Here is a 25,074-nt window from a genome sequence, read left to right as displayed (position 1 = left end):
CTGAAGAAAGGAAACAGATGTAAGCAACACTTCAAATTTTCAGACTACTGCTTCTCCAGATGCATCTACTTTCCATCTTTCTCGCTTGGAAAGAGTAAAAAAAGAAAAAAGAAAACAATTTGCCATTTTCAGCAAATGGTTGCTACATAAACCACTTGCTATATGAAATCAAGATTAAACTCAAAAGCTTCCTTCAAAATGTCGTGCTCAATCCTTGAGGCCAATCTTTAAAGATTTTTCTTAAAACAATAAGCCTTCAGTTCTCCAATACTTGCTTAAAACTAAAGTTGTTAAGGAGTGCCAGTTGACTTGGAGATCGCAACAAATCTGAGATAAGGCAGACTCAAATTTGTTCCAACTAATCATGCTTGTTTCACACTTTCAGCCTACAAGCCTGCTGTAAAAAAGGACCATCTTCATCAAACATTCAAGAAGAAACACTGTATTTCAAAAAACAAAATCTTTTTACTGACAAGTACTCACAATTAGCCATTCCATAACACGGACAATGTTTCATAACAATGTGTTTAATGTGTCAATTTGAGATAGCAGGTTATCAGCTTTGAAGGTTATTCACAGTTTTCTTCACTAAGTCACCTTCCTCTGTTAAGCCACAAGTATCAGACATTAATGGTTTAGAAAAAGGACACCAACATTTCAAGTGTTTCTTCTAGAAAAAAGAAATACTTCCCCTGTATCAATTTACAGTATCAATTTACTGTCTCATAAGTAGTTTTTTCTTAAAGCTAACTTGAAGCATTTGATTATTTATCATTTTAACATGGAAAAAGTTGTTTCCTGTGGGTTGTTGTTTGCAGTAGCTCATAATGACACAAATTGCTTCTCTCTGCAAGATATCTGAAAAATCAGAAGAACTAGCAGGGTTGCAACAGCAGAGGCAGAACCCAGAACTATTCAAGTRTTGAAAACTACTTCTCACTCATTTTTTTTTATCCTCCAGCCCTCAATTACTACAGCATATTTATACTGATCAACCACCGCTGATCTGCAAGTTTCCACAAAGCTAAAAAGGACAGAAGCAAGTTTACCCCTTCTCCCTCTACTCAGGCCATTCATTGTTCATGTACTTAGAAGAAATTAGTCCATGTTTTAGTGTTTAACCTTAAGATATATGGTTCTTTTATTTAAAAGAGGGAACATACAGAAATTAAGTCAAAATGCTGTATATTGTGTACTTCTGAATGCATTACAAGCTCGTATATGACGCAGCCTCAAAACTGATCTTCCTTCCATAGGGGACCTATGTAAGAGCTACGTATTAGGAATACTTCTTTACTAAGAGTCTGACATACTCATTATCAGTGACGTATTTCTCAATAAATCTGGAAGCTTAGGAATCACATAGCTTGACCTATTGAGATTCTAATGTCTTGAAAGCCTTCCTTCCTTTATGTGATGCTGCTACTAAACAGCTGTGACAGTAGTTTGTGTGTTGGACAAATTTTGAATCCTCCTTCCATCCGAATTGTCCTTAGCTCCAACTAGACTATACATACCTTATCTACCTAACATAGGAATACTTATAAAATTTAGTGGTATTTTTAATATGAACATAATTCAAACTAGAGTGACACAATAAAAAAGTTACCAAAAAAAAAAAAAAAAAAAATCAACAGAACACACTGATAGAAGTTGCACTTCCATTTTCCATTACAACTCCATACGCACTTAAAATTTCCACACGGGGAAATACTGGCAGTTAAGGAGATTCCCCCACACATACAGCAAAGTGGTATTGTGTCTCGTATATATAACCAAAACAAACAACAACAACCTCAAAGAAACTCAAAAGTGTCAAGTCCTATGTAGTTCAGTGCTCTAGTTCAAACTGTGCCCTGCCATCACTCAGGAYCATGCAGGAAACAGCAGCCAAAAGCACGAATTCCTGAAGTCTGCATAACCCCTAGATCATGAAACTGTTCCAGTGTCTGTTGCCTGATCGCTCTACTTACCAGAGCTCATATCTAACCACAAAACTCAATTAATAAAACTTCTCAGGAGAAATGCATGCATTTATCTCTCTGCTAATTTAGTCWCGCAGGGACCTGGCCTTCACATTCTGTATCTTTCCTATTTTCAAGCAGAATGAGCAAACTCTGTTGCTTATTTTTTCTGATTTAACTAGTTCAGGTCTCTCTCAGCAGCTCCCAGCTGAACATCTCCCATCTGAAATATTCCATTGTTTTCAGCCAACTCCAAAACATCATTAAGTGCTGCTGGGCTTGGCCCAATCTTTATTTCTAAGGATTCGTGAGACCACATTAATTGACATTCTCCTTGCAACTCACTTCTCTGTTACTGCTTCCACACTCTCAGTCTCATCAAGCATTTGTTTCGGTTCATATGTGCTAGTCTTTTTCCTTTACACTAGTTTTCTCTTTCCTCCAGGGACTCTTAGCAGTAGAAGCCTGTATTGTCAGATTACATTGCGAATTCATATTCCTTCCACTGTAACTATGTTATCAAATCCCATCCCTAAGAAAGCAACTGAGTTACTCAGTATTAGACCAATAGACTGTATATGCTCAAGAGAATTAAGGAAGAGAAAGAAAGAAGAAAAAAAAAAGCCTTAAAGCATTTGACATGCTTTTTTGTTGGAAAGTTCTTACTCATTGTGAAATATTTATGTAAAATTTCAGTCTCAAGAAGCTGAGATGTTTCTCACAAGTTATTATAAAACTGAAAAAAATACAGCTTGAAAAAAAAATCAAATACCTCATTTGATACTCRGCAATTATTACAATATATTTTAAGTTTAAGAAAATTAATGGAACATTTGACCACTCAGAAGTGAAACACACACAATCAGAGATCACCCTGAATTCTTTAATCCTCATTATTTTTGACATAATGGGAAAAAAACCTTTACTGAAGTTAATAAAATAAAGAGAACTCAGAGTAACCTGGGGGATGGGGGGGGGAGAAGGGGGGCTCACTATAAACTCCACTTGTAACAGAGACAGAGATGCAGTAGGAGTCTTTGGTTAGGTTTCTCCAGGAATCAAGGTGCCAGAAAAAGTCTTAAGTGGGTAAGTCCAGCAAACAGTTCTCCCTCCAGTCTGCCTTTCCYGGTTGTTACTTTATAAACCTTACTGCTCTAAAAAATAAAACAAAGAAAAAGCATGAAACCAGTAAGGACAGTGACAATTTCAGTACTGTACAACAACTTAAAGAGTCAAGGCAAACAAAAACATGCTTATTTAGTAGAACTGTACAGAAGTGGGGGGGAGGGGGGACATAGGGTAGCAGACTCCATGACAGCTATCTGCAAACTAATTAGCATTTTGTTTAAATTCCTAAATAAGAAGTTAGCCAAGGGGAGTTCCCTGCCAGCCTACTTCACCCAAGTTAATAGAACTCAGTGCTCCCCGTGTATATGTAAGCTTACTAGAGATGGCATTACGATACTGCAAGAAAACAGGTTTAAAAAGCTGTTATTTTTGTAATAGTCTGTTTCTGATCCACTTATTTCACAGAAGAAACATTTACCATGAAGTCTAGCACTGACACAGAAGACCGAACAACGCTAACCCACTGCTTGCGGCTCTCCGGCCATCACAAAATGGAATTTTGCACGGCCACAAGAGCCACCGGCTGCCGCACACGACAGCGCTAACTCACGCCGCCTCTTCACAGCGCGCTAGCAGTTCAGGGTCCCCCGGGAAACACGGCACCGCTTCTCCGGCAGGCACCAAAAGGGATCCTCCTGCTTTACCGCGAAGGATGCCGAGGAGGCAGCCGCGAACCCACGCCTCACCCGSGCAGAGCGGGGAGCCCAGGCCCGGCGCTGCGGCAGCGCCGCGGAGACGGATCACGCGCCAGCCGGGAATCGCGCGGCTGGAGCTGCCTCTCCGGCGAGGCGCCGGTCACGGGATCCCCGGTCACGCCACCCTCCCCCGCCGCGCGCACCGCGCCGGGCTCCGCCGCAGCCCGCGGCTCCCGGCCGGCCCGCTGCCCCCGCGGGCTCGCACCGGCGACCGCCGGGCCACGGCACCCGGCGGGGGGGAGGGGAGGGGGCGCAAAGCCCCCGCACCTGCCGGCGTAAAGGAGAGGACGGGGAGGGGAGGGGAGGGGAGGGGAGGAAGGGTGGCGGCGGCCCCGCCACGGCAGCCGATACTTGCCCGCGGGTGGAGGCTGCCGCTGCCGGTCCCGAGCCGGGGCTGCACCGCTGCCCAAAGTCACGACCGCCACCGGCCGCCGGGGAAGGAAGACGCAACATGGCGGAAGGGGGCGGGGTCACGCGGGCAGAGCCCGCCCTCCCGGAGGCCCCTCCCACTCCGGGGGCGGGGGCGGGGTGTGTGTGGCTCACTGTCCCGCCCGGACGGCAAGGCTTGGGGGCGGGGCCTCGGGGGCGGGGCCTCGGGGGGGCGGGGCCGCCGTGCCCCCGCCTACCCGCAGTGCTGCCCACAGCTGAGGCCTGGCGCTGGGGCGGGGGAGCAGGCACGGCGTGGGGCTGTGGTGGCACCCGAGGTGGGGGCGTCTGTTTGGTGTGGTCCATCCTGGTTAAAAAAAAATTAACTTGAACTGCTAGGGCTTCGAGGGGAGTGTGAAAGAAATAATAACTAAGGAGCCAGGGAAAGGGGGTGGTGCATAGAGCACCCGAACGGCAATGTTCTTTAACTAAGCTTATTATCTAACTGCACTCGTTTTTACACATTTATTGGAAGTAAGCTCTCTGGAGAGATGTGTACTGAGAAAAGCTCTCCTTTCTGGAAAGTATTTAGCATAAATGTCTCMGGGCTGGGGATTCCCATGGGAGTCCCCATTTAGACTAAGTAGAATAAAACCAATGTCCCATGTAAGTAGGGAAAAACCAGACTGCGCTATTTTTGTTCAACCACCTGTTCGTGAACAGAAGAAAACTTTCTGTCTCAGTAAGCTGCTATGTGACACTTAGTATCAATACATTGATATAATAATGTAATAATATGATACAATATATTGATAATGTTATCAATATATTGACAGTTATCAAAGTGTGCCAATACTTCTGAGTTAACACTATTATGTAATATTTAAAAAAAGAAATCATTTTTCTGTCGCAGGAAGGTACAACTTTTTTTTGTTGTTGTTGTTTGCTCTAGAATTCTCTGAATTATGCTTTAAAATCGCTTTATATATTAGCGGCAGTTGAGAGTTGGTTATTCACAGTAGTAGTGTTAGAGCTGTCTGCACCAGAGGCCCATAGAGGCAGATTCATGATTGCAGGACAGATTCACTTTACTGCCTGAGAGGTTTAAATGTATATATCAGTGAAAGAATTAAATAAAATCTTGAAGAGTGCTATTCAAAAGGAGCATTTAGTCAGACACCTTGTTTTCTGTAATCATTAAGGCCAATCTGTGAGTTTCAACAATATTGCAAGAAATAAATTGAAAGAGACTTAAGCTATTTTCTGTGATCCTACAACACTTCAGAAAGTTAGGGTAAAATGTAAATAACCCCCCCARAAAACATTTATTTAAAGAGATTTCTGCATCTTCAACAGGAATAGGTGATTCTGGACTTAAAAGGAAAAGCATTTGAAAAGTACCAGCCTGCTCTAACAGACTTCAYATGCAATAAGAGAGATGCAGTTGGACTGGCTTTAGCATTTGCACAGTCATCGCTTTTTGGATCATATTTACAACATGGCCTAAGGAATGGAAAACAAGGTTTCAATAATATCAAGAGGAAATATCTCCTCCTGGCAAGAGCCAGATTATTAAAAGGCAGTCCATGCTAGAGGCAAATCTGATGATAGGAGACCCATTCTTATTTATCAAAGCTGGACTTTGAAAATTTTTCAGTTCTTTTTTTCTTGTGATCAGCATTTATACAATGCTGAAACATAATATGAGGAAGTGCTGGGGGTAGAAAGTGGTGTAGTTAAATTATAATTCTAAGACATAAGTTCTGATCATTTATGGTGGTATTATGTGATTTGAAAATAAAATCTGTTGTTAGAAGTGGAAGAAATATTTATTTTGCATTAGTCTCTTTTGGGATGAAGCAACTTTTTTTTTTTCTTGAGACAACACTTGTTCTCAGAACATGAGTGCACTTAGGTAAATTTTAAAATTCTAGTTAGAAATAAAATTCTTCAGTTTATGTGAAAAGATTTAGTTTTATTTCCTTTAAATTGGAAAAGTAAATAAAAAAAGGAACATGGCATAATCATGACCTGTTATGACTATGATTTTGTAAACGTATTAATGGAGTTACTCTTACGGTTAAAATTAAGCATATAAAATAAAGTTTGCTTGAGGATCAGGGACTAAGACTGCTTTTTGGCATCTCTTCCACCCTATTATTAATGTTTATAGCAGAACAAATAGTTGCTGTAGAATGAGAAAAAAACTCAAGAATGAATTATGTCCTTGATAGGCCTGTGACTGTGCACCTGAAAAACACCTGGCAGTAATTAGGAACAGCTGGAAAAACGCCCGGCTGAGTGCCGTTTCGAAATGCGTACACAAAAATCATTCTGGTTTTAGATGCACAGATGATGCCTCTGCCCCAGGCCCGCCATGCCCACGCGGTTGCCTGGCCCCGGGCCGGCCCCAGCATCACGCGGAACCGAGCAGGAGCGCCTCGGCTGCCCGGCATCTCCTTGTGTCTGGGGGCCGCGTTTTGGCTCCAGCCCTGGCCTGGGGGCTGCCTACGCCACGCGGCCTCCTCCGTGCAGCCCCAGCCCCCGTAGTCCTGCCTCGCTGCCACGGGCTCCTCATGATCCCCGAACCCTGGGCTGGTCCTGGTTATTGCCAGCCGGACAGCTCTGTTCTTCTTTGGGTACTGGGGGGACTGCGTCCCCTCCTCACCGCAGCCACTGCCACAGGCTGCCGCGTCACCCTTGGCTGTGGTCCACCTCCTGGGCCGAGCGACCCGCTCCTGCTGCTGCGTGCATCGGGAACTCGATTTTGGACCTTAAAGATTTTATTCACATAGTTGTAATCATGAATAGATAAYTGTTTTGATGTCACATGGGCTAGCAAATGGCTCAGAGTAACATCCCAATGGCAAATAAAGGACCTTTTTTTTTTTTTGAGTGTGTGTGTAAGAAAAAGTTCTGTATCAGCAGAGCTTGTGAATAATGCTTTTTACCATCCGTAGCTGGCAAGGAGACTTTGTCCCATCCTGGCAAGTGATGACATGGCCTCAATAAAACATAACTTTGTCACCCCCTGGCTGCATTACAGCAGTACAGAATAAGGGGATATGAAGTCATCTGCCTTTATGGCTCTGCTAATASGAGAACAGCAAGCAAGCCCTCAAGCAATCCAAGAATTTATCAAAGTGCTCTTGTTTCTTTCCTTATCTTAAGGCACTCAATGAACTGGGCCATTACACCCAGAAGATTTCCTGAAGGACTGTGATTCAACAGATTTGCTTCCTAGCCTKATAGTGTTACCAGGTAAATTTTCTTTGTTCCTGAAAAAAAGAAGTGGCTCTTTTTTCTGTTTGAAGAGATACAGTTCATGTCTCCAATAACAAATATACATAGCACTGCAGACTGAAAATAATACATTTTAAATAAATAGCCCAACTTTCCCTTTGGCTAGGAAARGAAGAAAAAGATATAAACAAATGGCAGCAGAATATTCCGCTGAAAAGTGCTATAGTGAAATAGTTGTGAGGCAGATATAAGAGGCCTTTAACAGAATGGAATGCAGTGGATCTTGCAGTGAAACTCTTGGAAGCAGTAGGAGTTTTATCATTAATATTAAGGAAGCAATATCAAGTCTTATTTATTAATAAAATACTTCTCAGCATAATATCTTTGCTTTTACATTAAAAATGTGTGAAATTAATTAYGAATTTAGCTATCATCATCCTAAGCCGCATATTAAATGTCTYGCAGCTGTAGTACAATCTACATCTAAAGCCTTTCTAATAAACCAGAGAATTCAGGAAGTAGCTGTGTRCAGATTTACAGGCAGCATTTCTGGAAAATCCCAGTGAAGACAAAGATGGACTTAAGCCTTACTCTGCGTACTCAGTTTGCAGTACCTCTAATGTCATTGTGCTACTTTGTGGAGTAGCACCATAGATATGCTAAACATCACACCAAAAGTAACTGTCTCTGCTTGAAAAAGTCAAGAGATTTTTGCCATCAGGAACAACTGTAGAAAGAAAGTCTTCAACAACACAAAAATAATCTATTTTTGGAAAGTTTTCCTTTTATTTTTGCTTCTGGACTCTGACACTTCCTGAATTCCAGTTATCTGGACCCTCATGCTGATGTGTATGCTGTGTAGTTGCAAGCTGACTTTTTGGAGCCATTTTGAGCCAAAGCATACAGTTTTATCCAGTCAAACATTATAAGCCTGCTCTGTTACACAATCTAGATAGGAACAATATAACCTATTGACAAACTACAGTCAGGAGCTGTATTTTGCATAGAAAAACTAAGACCACACCTTTTTAAATAATAGCARAAAGTCTACTCGATTTGAATTATTGCCTCTAATACTTGGCACTGCACAGCAGTAGTGCATTCAGATACATAGTGACATGATAGATCATATATGCTTTATAGGAAACAGGTTTGGATGGAAACACAGATGGAAAAACRGCTACAGCAGTAATAAACCAAATTACGTGAAGATAATAGCATAAGATAAGATGATCAAGAAGGTAATACAATTATTGATGGCTTTATGTAGTTTTGCCAACTGTTAAATGAAGTTGCAAGCAGCACATTTCTGAACATGAACTAGGTATAAGGTRAAACTGAATCCAGACAAGTTTCTTTATCCACACTAGGACTAACAAAGCCTGATTTCATATAGATTTGGGGCCTGATCATACTTGCAATGATCCCTATTCACTCCTCCCTCCTGCCGAATACATTTCTGCCACAACTACCAGATCTCTTCCCTATCCCAAACTAGTATCTGGGCAAGAAGCAGCATATTCTGTAACTGGTTTTAAGGTAATACCAGAACCCAGAAACTGTGCGTGTGTGTGTGTGTGTGTGTGTGTGTGTGTGTGTGTATGTTAAGAGTTAACAGCTCAAGCAGAATAGGTAGCTCTAAGGTCTCTGTCTCTTTCAGTAAGAGCATAACAGCATAAATTCCTTCTGTTGTTATGATTATTGAATTTCACAAAATTTATAGAAATATACTCTTTTAATGCCTATCCTTGTAAAAAGACTAGTTACAGACAGCTATCAGGTTCAATTGTTATTGGGAAGGAAGGCAATGGAGGATACCTGCTCATGTCTTATTACCACAGAAAACTACTTAAAAATTCTGAATTTAGAACTGCAAGATACTGAGACCTTGCCCTAAGAGTACTACCTGCAATCAATTCCAAAYGGATGACAGAAAGCTTAAAGGATAGTAGCAAAGGGGGCATGGTTATAACTGACTTGACTATGTAGTTACTGACAATAATTTCTGTATCATAAACAACGACTGCAGTTGTTGGTAACTGGATATTGTTATTCTTACTCTTAGGAGAAAAGACAAGTGAAAGGATTGGAAAGGAAACCCACTTGCTGCTGCTGCAGGTACAGTTCACTCAGGTCAACTTTGAGGCAAATGTGTTCAATGATCTAGAAAATTTCAGCATAGCCACTGTTTATTCTTTAACTGCTCAGTAAATAGAGCTCTGTAGAAAACCTCAGTCACATTGGAGTGCATAGTTTAATGCTATACATTTAGTGATGGGCCATTTAAAAGAAAATGATGTTTCACATTATGTCACAACTGTAGTCAGTATTAGGGCTACTGATTTTACTTTTGAAATATATTCTGCCTCTTAAAAAGGCTGTCCATGTCTTTTAATATTTCCCTTCTCTAGGACAAAACTTGGATGAGCTGCACRTTACTGGAATGGCTTTAAAAGAGTCTGCAGACAGAAAACTACAAGTGTCCGCTGTTCACAGCTAAAATAAAGTGTCTTGCTACACAATGTTYTTATATGGTGCTGTACTAATGTACAGCTCTCAATAGGACCATGACCTCCAAAGTGACAGCACATAATTCTGTGCTTACTGTGAACCATCCAAGTATTTTATTGTTTTATGGTTTAATTGAAAGCTAAATATAGTATTTTGCACAGAACTCCACATAAACAAACAAGACTCTTCATAGACATCAATTCCAGCACACATGTAAGTGTTGRAAATGTCAGGTATTAACTGACTGGTTATACCCTTGAATACTGAAGGTCTGTCCTAATGCTTCAATACTTGTTTTACATTAGCTCTGTTCATTTTCACATGATAAAATCTGAGTAATGCCAAAGAAAATGACTTTGCTGAAAGTACTCACACTGTTAGCTTCAAAGAATGAAAAAGATTTTTCTTTCAGGTAAAAGCCTGTTTTATATTTAGTCCTAGTTGGCTTGAATTTCCCAGCAGCTATTTTCTCATCTTATCTCTGAAACCACTTCCTCTGATGGCTCCAGGATAGTGTGTTAGCCCAGGGGAGCTAAAAAGCCTCAGCTGTGTTACGGGAAGGCAGGTGCAGGAACCATCCTTAACTCCTCTGGCAGGTATTTGATAGGTTCTCCGTTCAGCTAATAAATTTTAGCCTTGAACTGCAAAATACTTGTGTATTTTGAATCTACATTATGCCACTGCTACAACAATGGCAAGTATATAGTTTTATTATGTTTGTAACTTCCTTTGTGCCTAAAGCAAAAGGGTTATTACATGAATTGCATTTGGGCCATTGATATTTGTGCCATTTCCTTTGGCAATTTATTGACCCATTTCACCAGCTAGTAAGTACTCAACAAGGAACCTTCTATGAAAGTTATGTTTCTTGACAGTGATACTGCTTTGCTGCAAGTCCCAAGCCTCTCAGGCAGGGTAGATGTATTTTTTACAATATCCTATACCCTTAGGTCCATCAGTAGACACACTCACATCCTCAGAGAATTAGAACTCAATGGAAAATCCATTTTTTTTTAAACATTTAAGAAGCTATAGTAAGAAACAATGCAAAAAAACAAAATATGGACACAAGAACATGAACGTATTCTTTTACAGACACAGCAGCATATGTTGTCCTAACTTGGGTGCTTCTAGCAACTAAGAAAAGAAGCATCTCCCTGACTTCTGTTATATGCTCCACTCAAAGTATTTGGATGGCTGATTTCTGAATAACTTAAAGCTTCTGAGAAAAAAATAGGACTGATACTTGAGTGAGAAGAACATTAAGGTGGTATGATTTTTTCTGATAAATAAATAGTTCTGGTATATACAGCCACTATTGACTTTGGAATGAAAAAGATTTATAAAAACCTTTGCKAATAAATTTCTTTCTATTAATTTTCCTGAGTAGCCTGCAGGACATAAAAACATTAATTTGCTCAGTTCAGAGGAATTTATTTTAAAAGATTGTTTTGCTTTTAAATGAATAAATAATCTTAGTGGCAGATRTCCCAGTTCAAGACAGGATAGCCAGTCAGAACATGATTAGTTTCATACCTTTATTTATTGAAGAAGGATAAAGTTAATAATGGATTTGCAGAGTTTCATGAAATAAACCACTGTCCAGTTATCCATGAACTTAACAGGCACAGTACATAACATCTAACAGTGCAAGTCTGAGCTTCAGCCTGACAGACTGTGTCATAAACCATACTGATAASCAATCTTACTCTGTTTTTCCCAATAGCTCAAAAAAGCTAAAATAAAAGTGTATTTTGCTTTCATTTGCTAGCTGCCTTCCCCCACTCTTATACACCATTTTTCATTCCTTTTTTGCTTTTAAATATATTGGTTCGATAGGTAATATCTATCTTGCATTTACTTGCAAAAAGTGATTTAATTAAGGACTGAATCCATGCTGAACATTTCACAATGAATAAAAGTATGTGTACTGCAGTTTTGTAAATAGTTTGTTTTGTATAAGCTCATATTCTGTGAAAGAACTCTTGCTGAAGATAACTAAAGTTCCAAGTAATCAATACATCTGAGGAAAAAAAAAAAAGATTTTGCAGTACTTGGAATATTTGTAATGGATTTACTAGAGGGTATTTCCTCTTTCAGATTCACAGTAACCATGAGTTTTTTTTGGTTTGTTTTTGTTTTAAACATATTGACACACATTTATAAAATCACAGAAGATCTGATCAAATCACCTTCAGAAATAACCTAGTATTTTTTTTTAATTGGCATCTTGCAATTTATTAGTTGCAGCAGCTACATAGTAGTATCAACATAAACTATAAATTATACAGTTTCAACAGAGATGCCTTCTCATATCCATGCAKAAGTATTTTAACATTTTGCAATTTTTGTTTCTAAATCACTTATAAAGAGTTACAATATTACAAACAGACCCATCTGCTATGATACCATTGTTCTCCACATGCATTACAAATAACGTAAGTCATCATTTGGTCATCTGGGTTTGTGTTTCGCACCCAACCTGGAAGAAAGAGAGTTCCTCTGGCAATCATTGTGACAGTGCAATCAAATTTTTCACAGCGCCTACACTTTATTTTGTTTGTCTGTGTGCCGTTTATGACTTGTGGAAGCTGATGTTCCTGAACAGAAGAKTCTGTGTAAAGAGCCCTGAGCTGTTTCAGTTCATCACTAGCCATTTCCATCACTGTCATCTCAGCAAAGGCCTTTGGACTCAAAGTCCCTGTAGAAAGGTTATGTTTTAAGTGACAACTTTTAGGGTTCTTCAAGTTAGAGATTTTGCTTCTGATGCAATTTTTATACTTCTTGTCATTTTTAGCATGAAGAGCAAATATATGCTCTTCAATTTCTTTTGATAGCTTTAGCCACTTCTTGATTTCTTCTTCATCTTCAGCAGAATCAGTCAAAGCTTTATAAAGAAGATCTGTGCATTTATACCTCAGAGCTTTCACGTGACCCTGCTGCAAKCTTGATTCATCAACAAGAGGTTTAGAATCTCCATTACTTGTATGCTGTTTTTCAAAAAGAGAAAGCTGATTATCCACATTGCTTTCTGGATCATTATGTAAATTTTTGTCAATATTTTGTGATGGGACCAAAATTCTAGAACTAGTAGCATCTAATACCTCCTGCTGACATGCTYCATCTGACAGTGACTGTTCTTTTGGAATCACATTATGTTCATTGTCTTCTTCCAAATACATAGAGCCTGACTTTTTAACTTGCATTGAGTGAACATGGTTATTCTTGTAAAGTGCTTTCCACCTAGATAATAAATGCTTTGCTTTCTTTTTCAACACTGCTGAAGGGCAGCTCTTGAGTATTCGGTATACCGTCTTGGCAGCTTCTGTCCCCTGAAGATATTCTACAGTCATATTAATACCTTCAAGCGCTTTAAGATGATTTTCAATATCTTGGAAATTATTCTCAGACAGTAGCTTTTCAATACAATGGGCTCTGTGCACAATAATTTTCTGGTCAGACATTGTTAAACCTGAAAGCCAAAAAARGTTTTATAATATTTACCATAGTTATGTCATCTGCTAGTTCATTTTTAGAATATTTTCATAAGATTTTCTTTTTGTTGTATATGATTTTAAACTATTTTATTTTTATCTATCACTGTTTTTGCCAACTTTTTCACGAATCTGTGTATAGTGKGCATGGCAAAATCAAAATGTGGAGGAGCCTGGGTCCTGGGAATGTGCAAGTGCGCAAGCTAGTTTAACTTCTGAAAGGAAAATACTGTCTGGACACAGAAGAGACTAGCAACTTCTGCTGGGGCAGGGTTAACAATTAAAAAGTAGGGCATGACACTAGTTTTTAAGGAAAAGCATAGTTTATTGCCAAAAAACATAGTAACAAAGACACTGCCTGTCCTACTTTTTTTCTATGCACAAATGCCAAATYGGAAGTACACAAGCAGATTCTGAACTACTGCAAGAACACAGGTAACTACACCATCACTTTGCCAGATTTCTGAGACTAGATTCTACACACTGCTTTGTACATTTGTAGACTCCAGATCCACTGGACCACTGAGGAGCAAGTGAGTTCTGAAATTCAATATTTTTCAACAAAAGAGCCAGACAAACACTTGTTGATGTATAAAATCTAGATATTGTTAGGAAATAACGTTGAAAGAGAGCGACAGGAAAGAGAGCGACAGGAAAGAGANAGAGAGCGACAGGAAAGAGAGCGACAGGAAAGAGAGCGACAGGAAAGAGAGCGACAGGAAAGAGAGCGACAGGAAAGAGAGCGACAGGAAAGAGAAAAGAAAAAGCTTTATAGGCAATGTAACTCCCCCTCCTTACACATATCTACAAGCAAGAAAAATATAAATTGGATTTTTCATAGTATTGGTGTTAACCAGATGAGTTGAATAATAAATGCTGTTTTCAGAATCAGTGTTTTTCTCCATCACAGATTTACACGGTCTATTAAAAAAAATGTCTGTGATCTACCGCTGTATCAGTTTTCTAAGTAACATAACAATGTCCTCAGGCTGTCAAATGCACTCTGTACTAGCTTCCTGATAATCTTCAAGGGCAGATTACACTAATTTAATCTGAAAGTTGCAGTGACATGGAAGTTTACCGCAAGACTCAAATCTAATTGCTGCCATCTTTCTAGAATGCATATGTAAAGTTATCCTTCACAGAWAAACTGAGTTATATCTCAACTTTTGGGAACTCTTATTTAAGTATCTTTTCCCATTCTTCACAGCTTTCAAGCATCTGATTAAAAATGAACTCAGTTAAAGTTGTAATGATACAGAATGTTAGAAAAAGAAAGAAAGGTGTGTCCAGATAATCTGTATTATGATGTTTTTTCTTTTTTCTGTTTTCCAGATCAGTTTGTCCCYACAGCCATACTCTAACTTAGTAAGATTTTTTTCACAAACCCTATAAATGCTGAGTTGTTTAGCTATCTGTGCTTCATTTTTTTTAAATAGAGAACAAAAGTTTCCATTTGATTTCTCATAACAAACTCCTTAGTTAAAATCAAAGGTACTGGCTTTACAAGCCTAATCTGGAGTGGGGAATAACACGTAGCAAAGCTATGTTTTTAAAAAAATTGTCTGTTGTTGCCACTCATCTGTATGACACTGAATCACATTCTTGCCTTGACAAATAAACTAGAAGTCCATTTTTCTGTTTGTAAGCATTAAACAACTATTAATATACGCAGAAATTATATATGTATATCGAGAACTGCCCACAAAACATACCAAGTTTGAAAGTTTTTGAAAATGTGAACACCCACATTATATTAGTTTATATTAACATTTACAGCAGACATGAAATTATGTGGATTGGTTCTTTATTTCAGACTTTTTCCTCAAGCCTTTTTTTATTTCAAAAGAATAAAATTAAACAGCTAATGAGGGAATATTATCTGATCAAAAATACTGACCTACTTTAGGTATTTTTTCAGGCATTTGTTGAAGAGGACAGACTTTCCAGGCCTTTAAAATAATTTCTATATATGACCATGACTTGATAGAAAGGATTTCTTTAGTTAATCAACAACAAATAGCTGAATACATTTTATTGAAAACTGCAGTGCTAAGGTTGGGAGCCACTCTGCATCAGGTTTAAGCAAGCAAGATTGATACAATCCACTGGATCTTGAACCAAAAAACAGATTTTGGTCCTTAGAGCACCCATGACCCTCAWAAAACACCTTCACCTCTCACCCATTATGCAAAAGATCATGCATTATTCCTCTTCCACCAGCTTCCCTTTACAGCTGCCAACCAAGAGGTGAATTTGACTAGTAAACTTTTAACCAAGGACTCTGACGCCACCCTTTCCCTTGCTGGCTCTGTCATCATATTACAGTTGCTTATCAGGACAGGGTAGTTGCAAAACACTGACCTACAAACTGCTACTTGCTATTTCTGCGAATTCTTAAAGGCTAAAGACACCTCCTTGTATACTTATGAAGTACCTCATATATCTTTTGTTTTACAGTAATAACATTCATAAGGCACCCCTAATGTACTCTAACTAGCTTTAAATGAAAAAAGAATTTTAGAATGTAGATTCTCATGCCTTTAATAAGATTTCTTTTGTTTCCTTTTTTAAAAACCTTTTTACATACACAAAAAATCTTCTGCTTAGAACAGTGTCCAAATTTACCCCCAAATTTAATACTAAAGATTATTCTCCCATTTGCCAAGAAGAATTGAATACAGAATTGAGCAGTGTGTTGTGAGCATAAGCATGTTCCTCTTTTCACAGGATTTTATCTTCTCAATTCATATACAATGTTTTGTATGAAGCTGCATAAATCCTGATTCTAGTCCAGAAACAGTCATCAGAGAGATACAGACTGAGACAAGGCCAGCTACCCATGTGTATATTTAAATGGACTTATCAGCACGTCTTGCACTATCACTATTTCCATGACGAAATCTCCCCAAAACAGGTGGGAAGAGGGAGAAAAGATATGGCTGGATAACTTGTACACTCTGCTGTCTTCAGTAACTAACAGCCCTGTTTGTTTTCTCTGCGCCAGAAATAAGTTCAAACTTTAGGTAGGGCCTCAGAGGTCTGAAGAAGAAGAGAAGAGAGAGGGAGAGACAGAGAAGAAGGATAAACCTACATATTGTTTCCACAATCAGGAACCACAGCTAAACCTAACCTCAACAGTGAATACTGTCTGCATTCACTTAGCCTGTCTTTTAACAGCTCATTCTTGCCTGACATTTTTGAAATCTTGTGAGACCTCAATAATAGGTATTACAGAAACAGATCTACTACTCAGGTACAGTTCCAGAAACAAAGAAAAAAACGGGATGCATTCTTTAAATATGTTAGTTGAACCCTATGCATCCTCATACCAAAATGTATGTGTAATTTTATCTTCGCTCATCTGTTCTGCTGCAGGAGAACAAAGAGCCTGTGTGACTGGGAAGAGGTTTTTTATATAGTGCGGCCATCATTAACAGTAGATAGGTTCCCTATCTCCCAAWCACTAAGCAGTTTATGTTAGAAGATGCTGATCTGCTGACATTTACTGTTTTTTAGGGCAGACATAGTGCCACTGTCATATGCTCAACCAAAACGTTTTGCCTTGTGCCTTAGAATCAGCTCTGCTCCTTCTAATACACTCCACTTTAAACATTTTTTTTCAGTTCTTGTACCTATATATATGTACTGTGTTACACAAAACATACTGGAAAATAGTTTACTTATCCAAATGTAAGACGAACTCATGAATTTAGTATTTAGCATTTAGTATACAGTACGTAGGTTTATAATAGATACAGTTTATATATATATATATATATATATATATATATGTATGTATGTATGTATATTCAGTCTTACTGTATTGATACAGATTTGTAGTGAGAAAGAGCTACAAATGGGAGCCATAGCTTAGCACAGCCTATCATATATAGCTGTGGTGCTGCAAAATTTCCCTCCCTCCCACTTACCACACTGGGGTCTATGGCCATGAAAAGAAATTACTACTCAAAAAATGCCCGGGTGGTAATTTGTCCATGTACATCCTTTTACCCTGTGGCAAAGGTGAGGTATTTTGATCCTCTTTCCTTGAGGACTAGGCTACACAAACTTTCCTTTCCAATACTGCAGAGTGAGGACCTGTATGTAGGAAATGGAGCATTAAGTCAGCACATGTCATCTGCTTTACAGTAATGGTTGTTGCTCCTGGTTATCCCCCTGATGCCAGACAACCTACCAGGGTGACAGAATTAAGACATGCCAGTTTCGGTGGCCAATCTCACATAAGAAAATCACGTGGCTGAAAAGATTCCTTCATTTCTACAAGTATGAATACCATTTACAGCTAGGCTGACTAACACAGCCTCTTGAGGGGTGCTGGAACGCATGCGTTGGCATCTGCACAGACTGCTATTCTGCCACACATTCACAGTAAATTACTTTACACGTACTGAACACACAGTTACTGAAAAGGAGCYGACATATGCCAGCTCATTACCCCACAATAAGATGCATTTTCTTTTTCCTAATAGGCAAGTCTAAGACAGCCTGTTTTTTCAACCCTCTAGCAAATGTAGGTTGTTTTCAACTGGATTAAATGTAGTATATACATTCTCCTTACTGTTTTTTCCCACATATACACTAACGTAATAATTAAATTCTTGAAAATTTAAATATCTTTGTAGTCAYGCATTGACTTTTCCGAGTTTTTGTAACATTAAATTCAAGTACGTAAAGTCTATGGAACAATTAAACAAACAAATTCAAAACAGGACATGAACACTGAATTAAGAACAATGACTTAAAAATAATGTTAGTAATTCAAACTTCAATAGGCAACTTGCATTTAAGGCTAAACAATCACTTCTTAGGAAAGGCTTTCCTCAATCAGGTATGATGAATAGTAAAGAGGTAAAACTGAGYGTCTCCCTTCAAACTTATTCAGCAAGGCTAGAAAGAAGAATCAGAAAAGATAACTCATTGAAATATATGATAATAACTGAATCGAATCCCRTAAGTAATGACTTTATTGGAATGGGATATTCACTGGTAACTGGCTGAAGCACAACAAATATAGCCAGCAGAGAAAAMACTCAATAAAGGTAATGCACATCTTTATCAATGACGATAAAGAAGTTTCTGTGAGGAAAGCATTCTTGGAATGGCACTGTACCTAGCATAGCAAGGAACCTAGTTTGAAAGGAATTTTAAGATCTTCTGGTATGAAATGCAATACATACATATAAAATACTGTGCTAACTACTCAATCATAAATTTCATCTCAGTTTCATATTAAAAGGCAATGTGGTAGGAAAAAACACAGTTCATGCACTTCTTGCTCTGTAAATAAAGCAAAGACTGGATTTTAATCATCATGGCTGATGGGAGAGTTTAATTTCTAAGTTCTGTATAATAATAATAATACAGAGATTCTTGTACTTACAAAGCACATAAAAGGTTATGAAATGGTTTGTTTTACTACTACAGGCTTTTTTCAGAGGATGAGGTAGAGCTGTTCCCTAATAGCAGGAAACGTCAAAGCCAATCATCTTAAGTCTGGATGTCAAAACCTTCTTTGCTTCTAGGATTGATGCACAACATGACTCCCCCAACAATTGAAGAAAATGTGTTTTTTCATATATTTGTAGGGAAGAATAAAGAATTATTGATGTGTRAAGCCAGCAGTAACACTGGAGTACATTTTCTAGCAGTATTTTTCTTGGAGCCAAAGGAGAGTATGTCTGAGTTCTTTACTGCTCAGACTCCCATTCCTTGAACGATGGTGCTTCTGCTGCGAAACAGGTTTTCTGTGTTTTGTGGAATGATGGCAAAATTGAAAACATACACTCTATGTTCTTCTCCCAGGTAGAAATTTGCTTGCTTTATTTTGTTACTATGCAAAAAGAATAGTGAAAGTCCGTGGTGTCCAAGACAGTAGCCAGCTCTMCTGCTGTTCCAAATTTTTTAAGTAATCTTCTATTACATTAGATAAGCAAAATCTTTGTTTGAAATGAAGACTTACAAGTAAAGAAATTGAAACATTAAACAGCTATAGGTATTCTACAAGTATCTGTAATTCCCTCCATTTCTCAGATGACAAAAGTAAGGCTTACAGGGTGAAATGGCCTTCCTAACCTGGTTCAGTAAGTAAGCTGCAGAATAAAAAACACAAGCACAACATCTCAACCCATAGCTCTACCTCTCCGATAGCCTCACAGTCCTGATCWCAAATGTTCAACATTATGAACAGCCGAACAGTGGCAAAACAAAGAGGAAGCAGGGGAAAGCTTCAAAGCTTTCTGAAGAGAAATTAAGAGTTTCACAAAAAGCTAGGTGAAGTTTTAAAAGATAAAATGTTGCCACTTGAGGGAGCTGTAATATAGCAGAGTCAAGCAATCTTGTGCATAATAAAGAACTCCAGGCTGTTAAGAAAAAGAGAAAACTATTTTCCTCTCTAAGATCTTTAAGATTAGCTACGAAGACTTCACATTGTTAAGGTACCTGTTTGCCTAAAGTTGGCCAAAGTCTCTGTATGTCCAAAGGTGCTGGTATACAGAGACAAGCGGAAGTGCACACCTCTTATCTAGGCATTGTCCTGCACATTTCTCTTTCACTCATAAATCATTACCTGATTTAGTACTATTTAACATATGCTGAACAAACACTGGTAAAACTAACTGAATCATGTACTCATACTCCTTTGGTATTCTGCTGTCTTGCTGGTTGAATAGGAAAGAAATATAAGAAAAAGTACGCATGTTCTTTCTCTAAAGTTATGAAATGCATCATACATTTTTGTTATTGTATATCTACAGTAACAAGATGACAGTTTTGTGCTGTACAAAATAAACAGTCCCCATCTCTCCTGCAACTACACATGGCATTTCCATTCTGCTTAACTTTATCAGTGCATGACAACATTCACTTCAATTGAAACTGTATACTTGAAGGTTACAAGGTAAAGACTGACTCATATTTACAAAYAGATCCWTTAACACTGTGCTTATGAGGTACTTCCTTGACAAATGTTCAGGACTTCTCATACTGCACAGTCTAATGAGTCACTTGCATATAAAGAAATAAACAATGGTGAACAATTAAAATTTTTAAGTCCCTTCTAAGGGAAAAAAAGATTAGGTTGTCTCAGATTTGAAATGACTAATACTGTAGTAACACTAAATTTAAAAAAAGTTAAAATCAATAAAATGACTAAAATAACAACAACAACCAGGCCGAGACATTTGCTGCTAACTGCAAAGACAACCCCTGGAAAAAAAACAGGGCCTTCTGCAAACTCAACTGGGGTAAACGCCTTGTCTCAACAGTATGCCTGAATCAATTCAAAGCCATAGCCTACTCTGCCTTAGTGTAGCTAACTTGTGTATTTTCCAAGACAAACTCAATGCATCCAAGTGGGTGTATATGAATATCTTGAAAGTGCAGAGAAGGCTGAGTACCAATCCCCTTCTCCTTCAGCCTAACCTGAGATGTAGATGATTTCCCTCCTCCTGCCGAGGAATTCTATGTAATTAGAAGAAACCGAGATAACAAGCAAGAAAAAGATCAGAAGAGGCTGAATTCTCCTATAGGTGCAAAAAATCTTCTACTAAAAATGTGATTAATGGTATAGTTGAGATGCTGTGTAGTACAGCCCTGGAAGCCTTGGGCAACGTAAATTCCATATAAATAATGAAAATGATGTTATTTCAAACTTGCAGAATAAAAGGAAATCAGAGAATTCTCACAGCTAGTCTCCAGACCTAAAAAGCATTCTTTCATCCCATCTATAGTGGGAGAGCAGATATTAAAGACATCATCAATAAATCATTTTCCTGCGCTTTTATTTAATTGTGGCCAAAAAGCAGAGTTCTTCCTGTTTCCCAGTGGGACTGCGTCCCCCAACAAAGACTTCTGAACTTTACAGTGTCAACTTTAAAGAAAGCCACATGAATAAAACTGAGTTAATACAATAACAGCTGAGATAATAAATAGTACCACTGCCAGGTGTCCATGACCACTGGACAACTCACTGACTAGAAGAGTCACCTTAGCCACAGATCTGGAAGAAGCAGCGTACATGAYCTCAGTAGGACTGTTGTTCTAAACATCGCTCCAACAGTACCGCAAAGCCATTCCAGAAATCTCCYCTTCACTTACAAAACTCTGTAACTGTAGTACAAGAGGCAAATGAACTTTCTGTTTCACTGCTCACAGCACAGTGGAATTGCAGTGAACAAAATTTTTAATTATATTCTAATTTCTATTTTTTTTTAACAAAAAGAAAGAAAAACAAAAATCAATAGACTGCATAATGAAGTTTTCAGGCCTCGGGGATCAAGAACAATGTAGAGTTGCCAGCGCATTTTCTGATAAGATCAAACAAACATGTATAGACTTAATGAGAAAGGAAAATCTGTTGCCCTTACTAGAATGCTCAGCCACTGTCTTCATTTGGTATCTGTATGTATGCTGGAGCTCAAAAAAAAAAAAAAAAAAAAAGACTAAAAACGTTACAGCTGCACCTTGCAAATAACATCTCTGACTTTTCTCACTGGTAAAACTAGCTGACAAGATTATCTACAAATTAAACCACTCATGCTACAGCTGTTTCATTCTAAGAGTTCTAGTTGATCTTACAATGAAAACATGCATCCCAAAAGAGGTTTTACCTTGCTGAAAGTTTCTCTTAATAATTACTTTAGAATTAAACTAATTCTCATTGGATGGTATTTTATCTTTTCCCATATCTTATCTTACCATGTGAATTTTTCTACTAAACTAAGTGGTCCTCTGTCTWAATTAGACAAACAAGATGCAGATTTTCACCTCAAAGCCTGAAAATGTTACAGGTATTTAATTATTCCACAGATTCTGAATCTTTTAATTTCCATTGATATGCTCAACTTTCTTAATATAATATTTTTAAGGAGTTAAAAAATGGCAAAGTTTAGCTTTAAGAAGTTACAGACTGCAAGGATCAAGTAGAGGTATTAGCCTATCTTTTTCATGACTAGATAGCTGTACAGATTTGTAACCTATTCTAATACACTATGATTCCATATAGCAATAATAAAATGAATATAGTTCAGATAGACTTGCCATGAATTACTTTGTTTTTATATGCTTTAAGATCAGCACCATTTCACATACAGAAATGTTTACATGGCTTCTCTAACCTACAATCAGATGATTTTTAAAGTATTAACTGATTCTATTCACAATTATGTCTTAAAATGTGGATGCAAAAATCAAACAAATTTTCTAAAGGGCTCTCCATTTTTCCAAATCCTTGTGACAAAGCTGTATCTGGCAGAGAAATATCTTCTCTCTCAGTCACTTTGCAGTATTTGCCAGGATCAGGCAATAGCGGTGTCCAGTATATAAGAATGTTGATTCTTTTCTCTGCTGGAGCTCCCAGCAGGTCAGAAGTCAAGCTTTTAAATAAGGAGCACATGTTCAAAACATGTATATTTATCATCTATGGCCAAATAACAGTTCATAGGAAAATAAAAGTGATCAATAAAATTTAAACAGAAAACTCAACTGTGAATTATTGCTCACTAGCTATGGTGGGAATAAGGACTGTGACACATGTAATTTGCAAGAATTAATCTGACCTACTAGAGCAACATATTTCAAAGGGTTTATGTTTTTTGTGTGCTGCATATAATTTTTCCACAAATCATAAAATAATTATTTTGATTGTAAATTAACAGGATCTCTTGCAAACTACACAGTATACCTTACTATCTGCACAAAAAAAAAAAAAAAAAAAAAAATCAAGCTTACTAGGAGCATCTTTTGTACTTTGCCAACATACCTGTCATGAAGAGCAAAGCTTAATCTGAAATAAGCAGAAAATGCTAGTTTTTCCTTATGTCATTCTCATAACATCATCTACTATAGCATGCAATTAAAACTTCACTGCTTGAAATTATTTCAGTTGCACTTCATGGAATGATTGCTTCATTTTCTAACATTCATATTTTTTCCACAGTAATAGTTTTTAAAAGCAAAAGAATTTATTATTATTATTATTATAAAACTTGAAAGACAAGTTGAAGAATGGTATTTCACTATTTTCTCATTGCAGGTGGATGCTGTAAGCATTTTTCTCACTGAAARAAAACACCAAGAGGAGACACTAATATTATTTAACCATGTTAAGTGTCATAGTTTATAAGTAATTTAATTCAACACAGATTAGTTACCTAAATTTTTAATCTGGATGGACGGGAACCATCAAATTCATACTTCCAATTGCTTAGGACAGCAAACCAACAGAGTAGTTGCTGCAGCAAGGCTGAAACATCTTCCAAGGGACTGTGGTGTTTTCTTCAGAACTTACCTGGAGGAAGCAATACAGTTATGCTAACAGTTTCCATTTATGAAGTTCTGTCTCTCTCTTTACAGCCTTTTACCATTCACACCTGCCCTCCACAGCCAGAATAATTAGTTTAATTCTTTGAAAAAGAAAGCTGACACCATCATGTCCAATACGGTTCCAGAAAATGGTACTTCAAGAAACGGAAAAATTACAAGCATTCTATTAAAACTGCAAAAGCCTGACAATATGTTCCATGTTCACCTATAATGAAGTTATCTCCCAAGTTCCTGCTGAGCACTAGATCTTTCCTTCACTATTTTCTGACTTTCTTTTGCATTTCTCATTCATTCAGCTAAATAAAATCAATTTTGAACCTCTTACTGAACTGAAGTGCTTGCTGCGAGCTGCAGGCTTAAAGCTGACTTTTAGGTGACAGATCTCCTCGCACATTTTTGCATGTCTAGTTGTTTTTCAGTCTCCATAAATACTGCTTATACCCTCTTGCAGAGGACTACGTCCACTCACGATAAATTGGGAGCATAATCACAACAGCACAGGCAACCAGCCCTGCCATACGCACTCGTACAAAACCTGCCGGTGTTTCCTCCACATCAAAACCAGCTGGCCACGCCCCCCCCCACCGCTTCTCCCTTGCTTCAAGCCCCCCGGGGCCGCAGCCCGGGCTTGCACGCGTGTCACCCCACGGGAGAAACGGGACCAGCCGCGCACCCGTGTCAACGCGCCACCGGGGGRAGCGGCGCGGACAGCTCCTGCCCGCGGCTCTGGGCGCCGCGGCGCCGCCGGGGGGGAGGCCGCGAGGCGCCATTTCGGGGCGCCGCGGGGGCGCCGTGCCCGCCCTGCCCGCGCTCCCAACGCCCGGAGACGAGGCGGGGACGCTCCCCCGGCACCACCTTACAGGCAGCGCGGAGGAAGCCCCTGTGCCGCACTCCCGCCTCCCTGAAATGCGCACCGTAACCCCCCCCCCCCCCAACCGCCACCGGGACCGCCACCGTTACCTCCGCGCCAGGCCTCAACATGGCGCCTCCCCCTCTTCCCTCCCCCACTTCCCGCCCCTCTGCGCGCTGCCCAGGCGCTGCCATCTTGTCGCCAGCTCTCGCCGGGTGACGCGCAGCGGGGCGGGTAACCTGGTGCCTGGCGCTGGTGTCGACGCTCTCAGCAGCGTGCGGACACGCCGCTGTTTGCTCGCCGGGTGGACGGGAGGAGCCTGGGCTGGGGCATAGAGCATGGAGCTGTCCCCGCGCAGCTCTGCTACCGCGCCATTATCGGATGGGACGCGCCTTGCCCGAAGGGGGCCCTGGTGTTGACCGCCAGAGTCACAGCAGAGCTGAGTGTGCCTGTCAGAAAACAATAGGATGAGGGAAAAA

At 39.1% G+C, this 25,074-nt stretch overlaps 2 protein-coding genes across 9 annotated transcripts in view; both read right to left on the bottom strand.

Moving 5' to 3' along the window:
* RAB9A (RAB9A, member RAS oncogene family) overlaps nucleotides 1–4,272 on the bottom strand; it is a 9,508-nt gene extending 5,236 nt beyond the window's left edge. Inside the window, exons 1-2 of one of the 3 annotated variants that reach the window (XM_085323157.1) lie at nucleotides 4,147–4,272; nucleotides 3,557–3,565 (exon numbers count right to left, since the gene is read on the bottom strand). In XM_085323157.1, the coding sequence (XP_085179283.1) occupies nucleotides 3,557–3,565; nucleotides 4,147–4,240 (103 nt within the window). In that variant the 5' untranslated portion in view covers nucleotides 4,241–4,272. Of the gene's footprint in view, nucleotides 1–3,556; nucleotides 3,566–4,138 lie in introns of all 3 variants that reach the window. The other 2 variants (XM_085323155.1, XM_085323156.1) reach the window with 2 other exon arrangements.
* Nucleotides 4,273–11,655: 7,383 nt separating this feature from the next.
* On the bottom strand, nucleotides 11,656–24,760 carry TCEANC (transcription elongation factor A N-terminal and central domain containing). Of its 6 annotated transcripts, none has more exons than XM_085323113.1 (3): nucleotides 24,706–24,760; nucleotides 23,574–23,710; nucleotides 11,656–13,379 (listed from the first exon to the last, which is right to left on the bottom strand). In XM_085323113.1, exon 3 carries the CDS (start codon nucleotides 13,369–13,371, stop codon nucleotides 12,289–12,291), a length of 1,083 nt encoding a protein of 360 aa, XP_085179239.1. In that variant the 5' UTR covers nucleotides 13,372–13,379; nucleotides 23,574–23,710; nucleotides 24,706–24,760; the 3' UTR covers nucleotides 11,656–12,288. The 6 variants fall into 6 exon arrangements, 4 of the variants coding, with proteins under 4 accessions (XP_085179239.1, XP_085179241.1, XP_085179242.1 ...); XM_085323115.1 differs by lacking the exon at nucleotides 24,706–24,760 and adding an exon at nucleotides 24,419–24,639; XM_085323116.1 differs by lacking the exon at nucleotides 24,706–24,760 and adding an exon at nucleotides 24,270–24,404.
* Nucleotides 24,761–25,074: the final 314 nt, after the last annotated feature.

The sequence above is a fragment of the Rhea americana genome, unplaced genomic scaffold (genome assembly GCF_003343005.1).
Source record: "Rhea americana isolate MKP2758 unplaced genomic scaffold, rheAme1 scaffold_82, whole genome shotgun sequence".
Classification (NCBI taxonomy): domain Eukaryota; kingdom Metazoa; phylum Chordata; class Aves; order Rheiformes; family Rheidae; genus Rhea; species Rhea americana.
The sequence above is the reverse complement of the archived record's forward strand: the minus strand, read 5'-3'. Positions and strand labels throughout refer to the sequence as shown.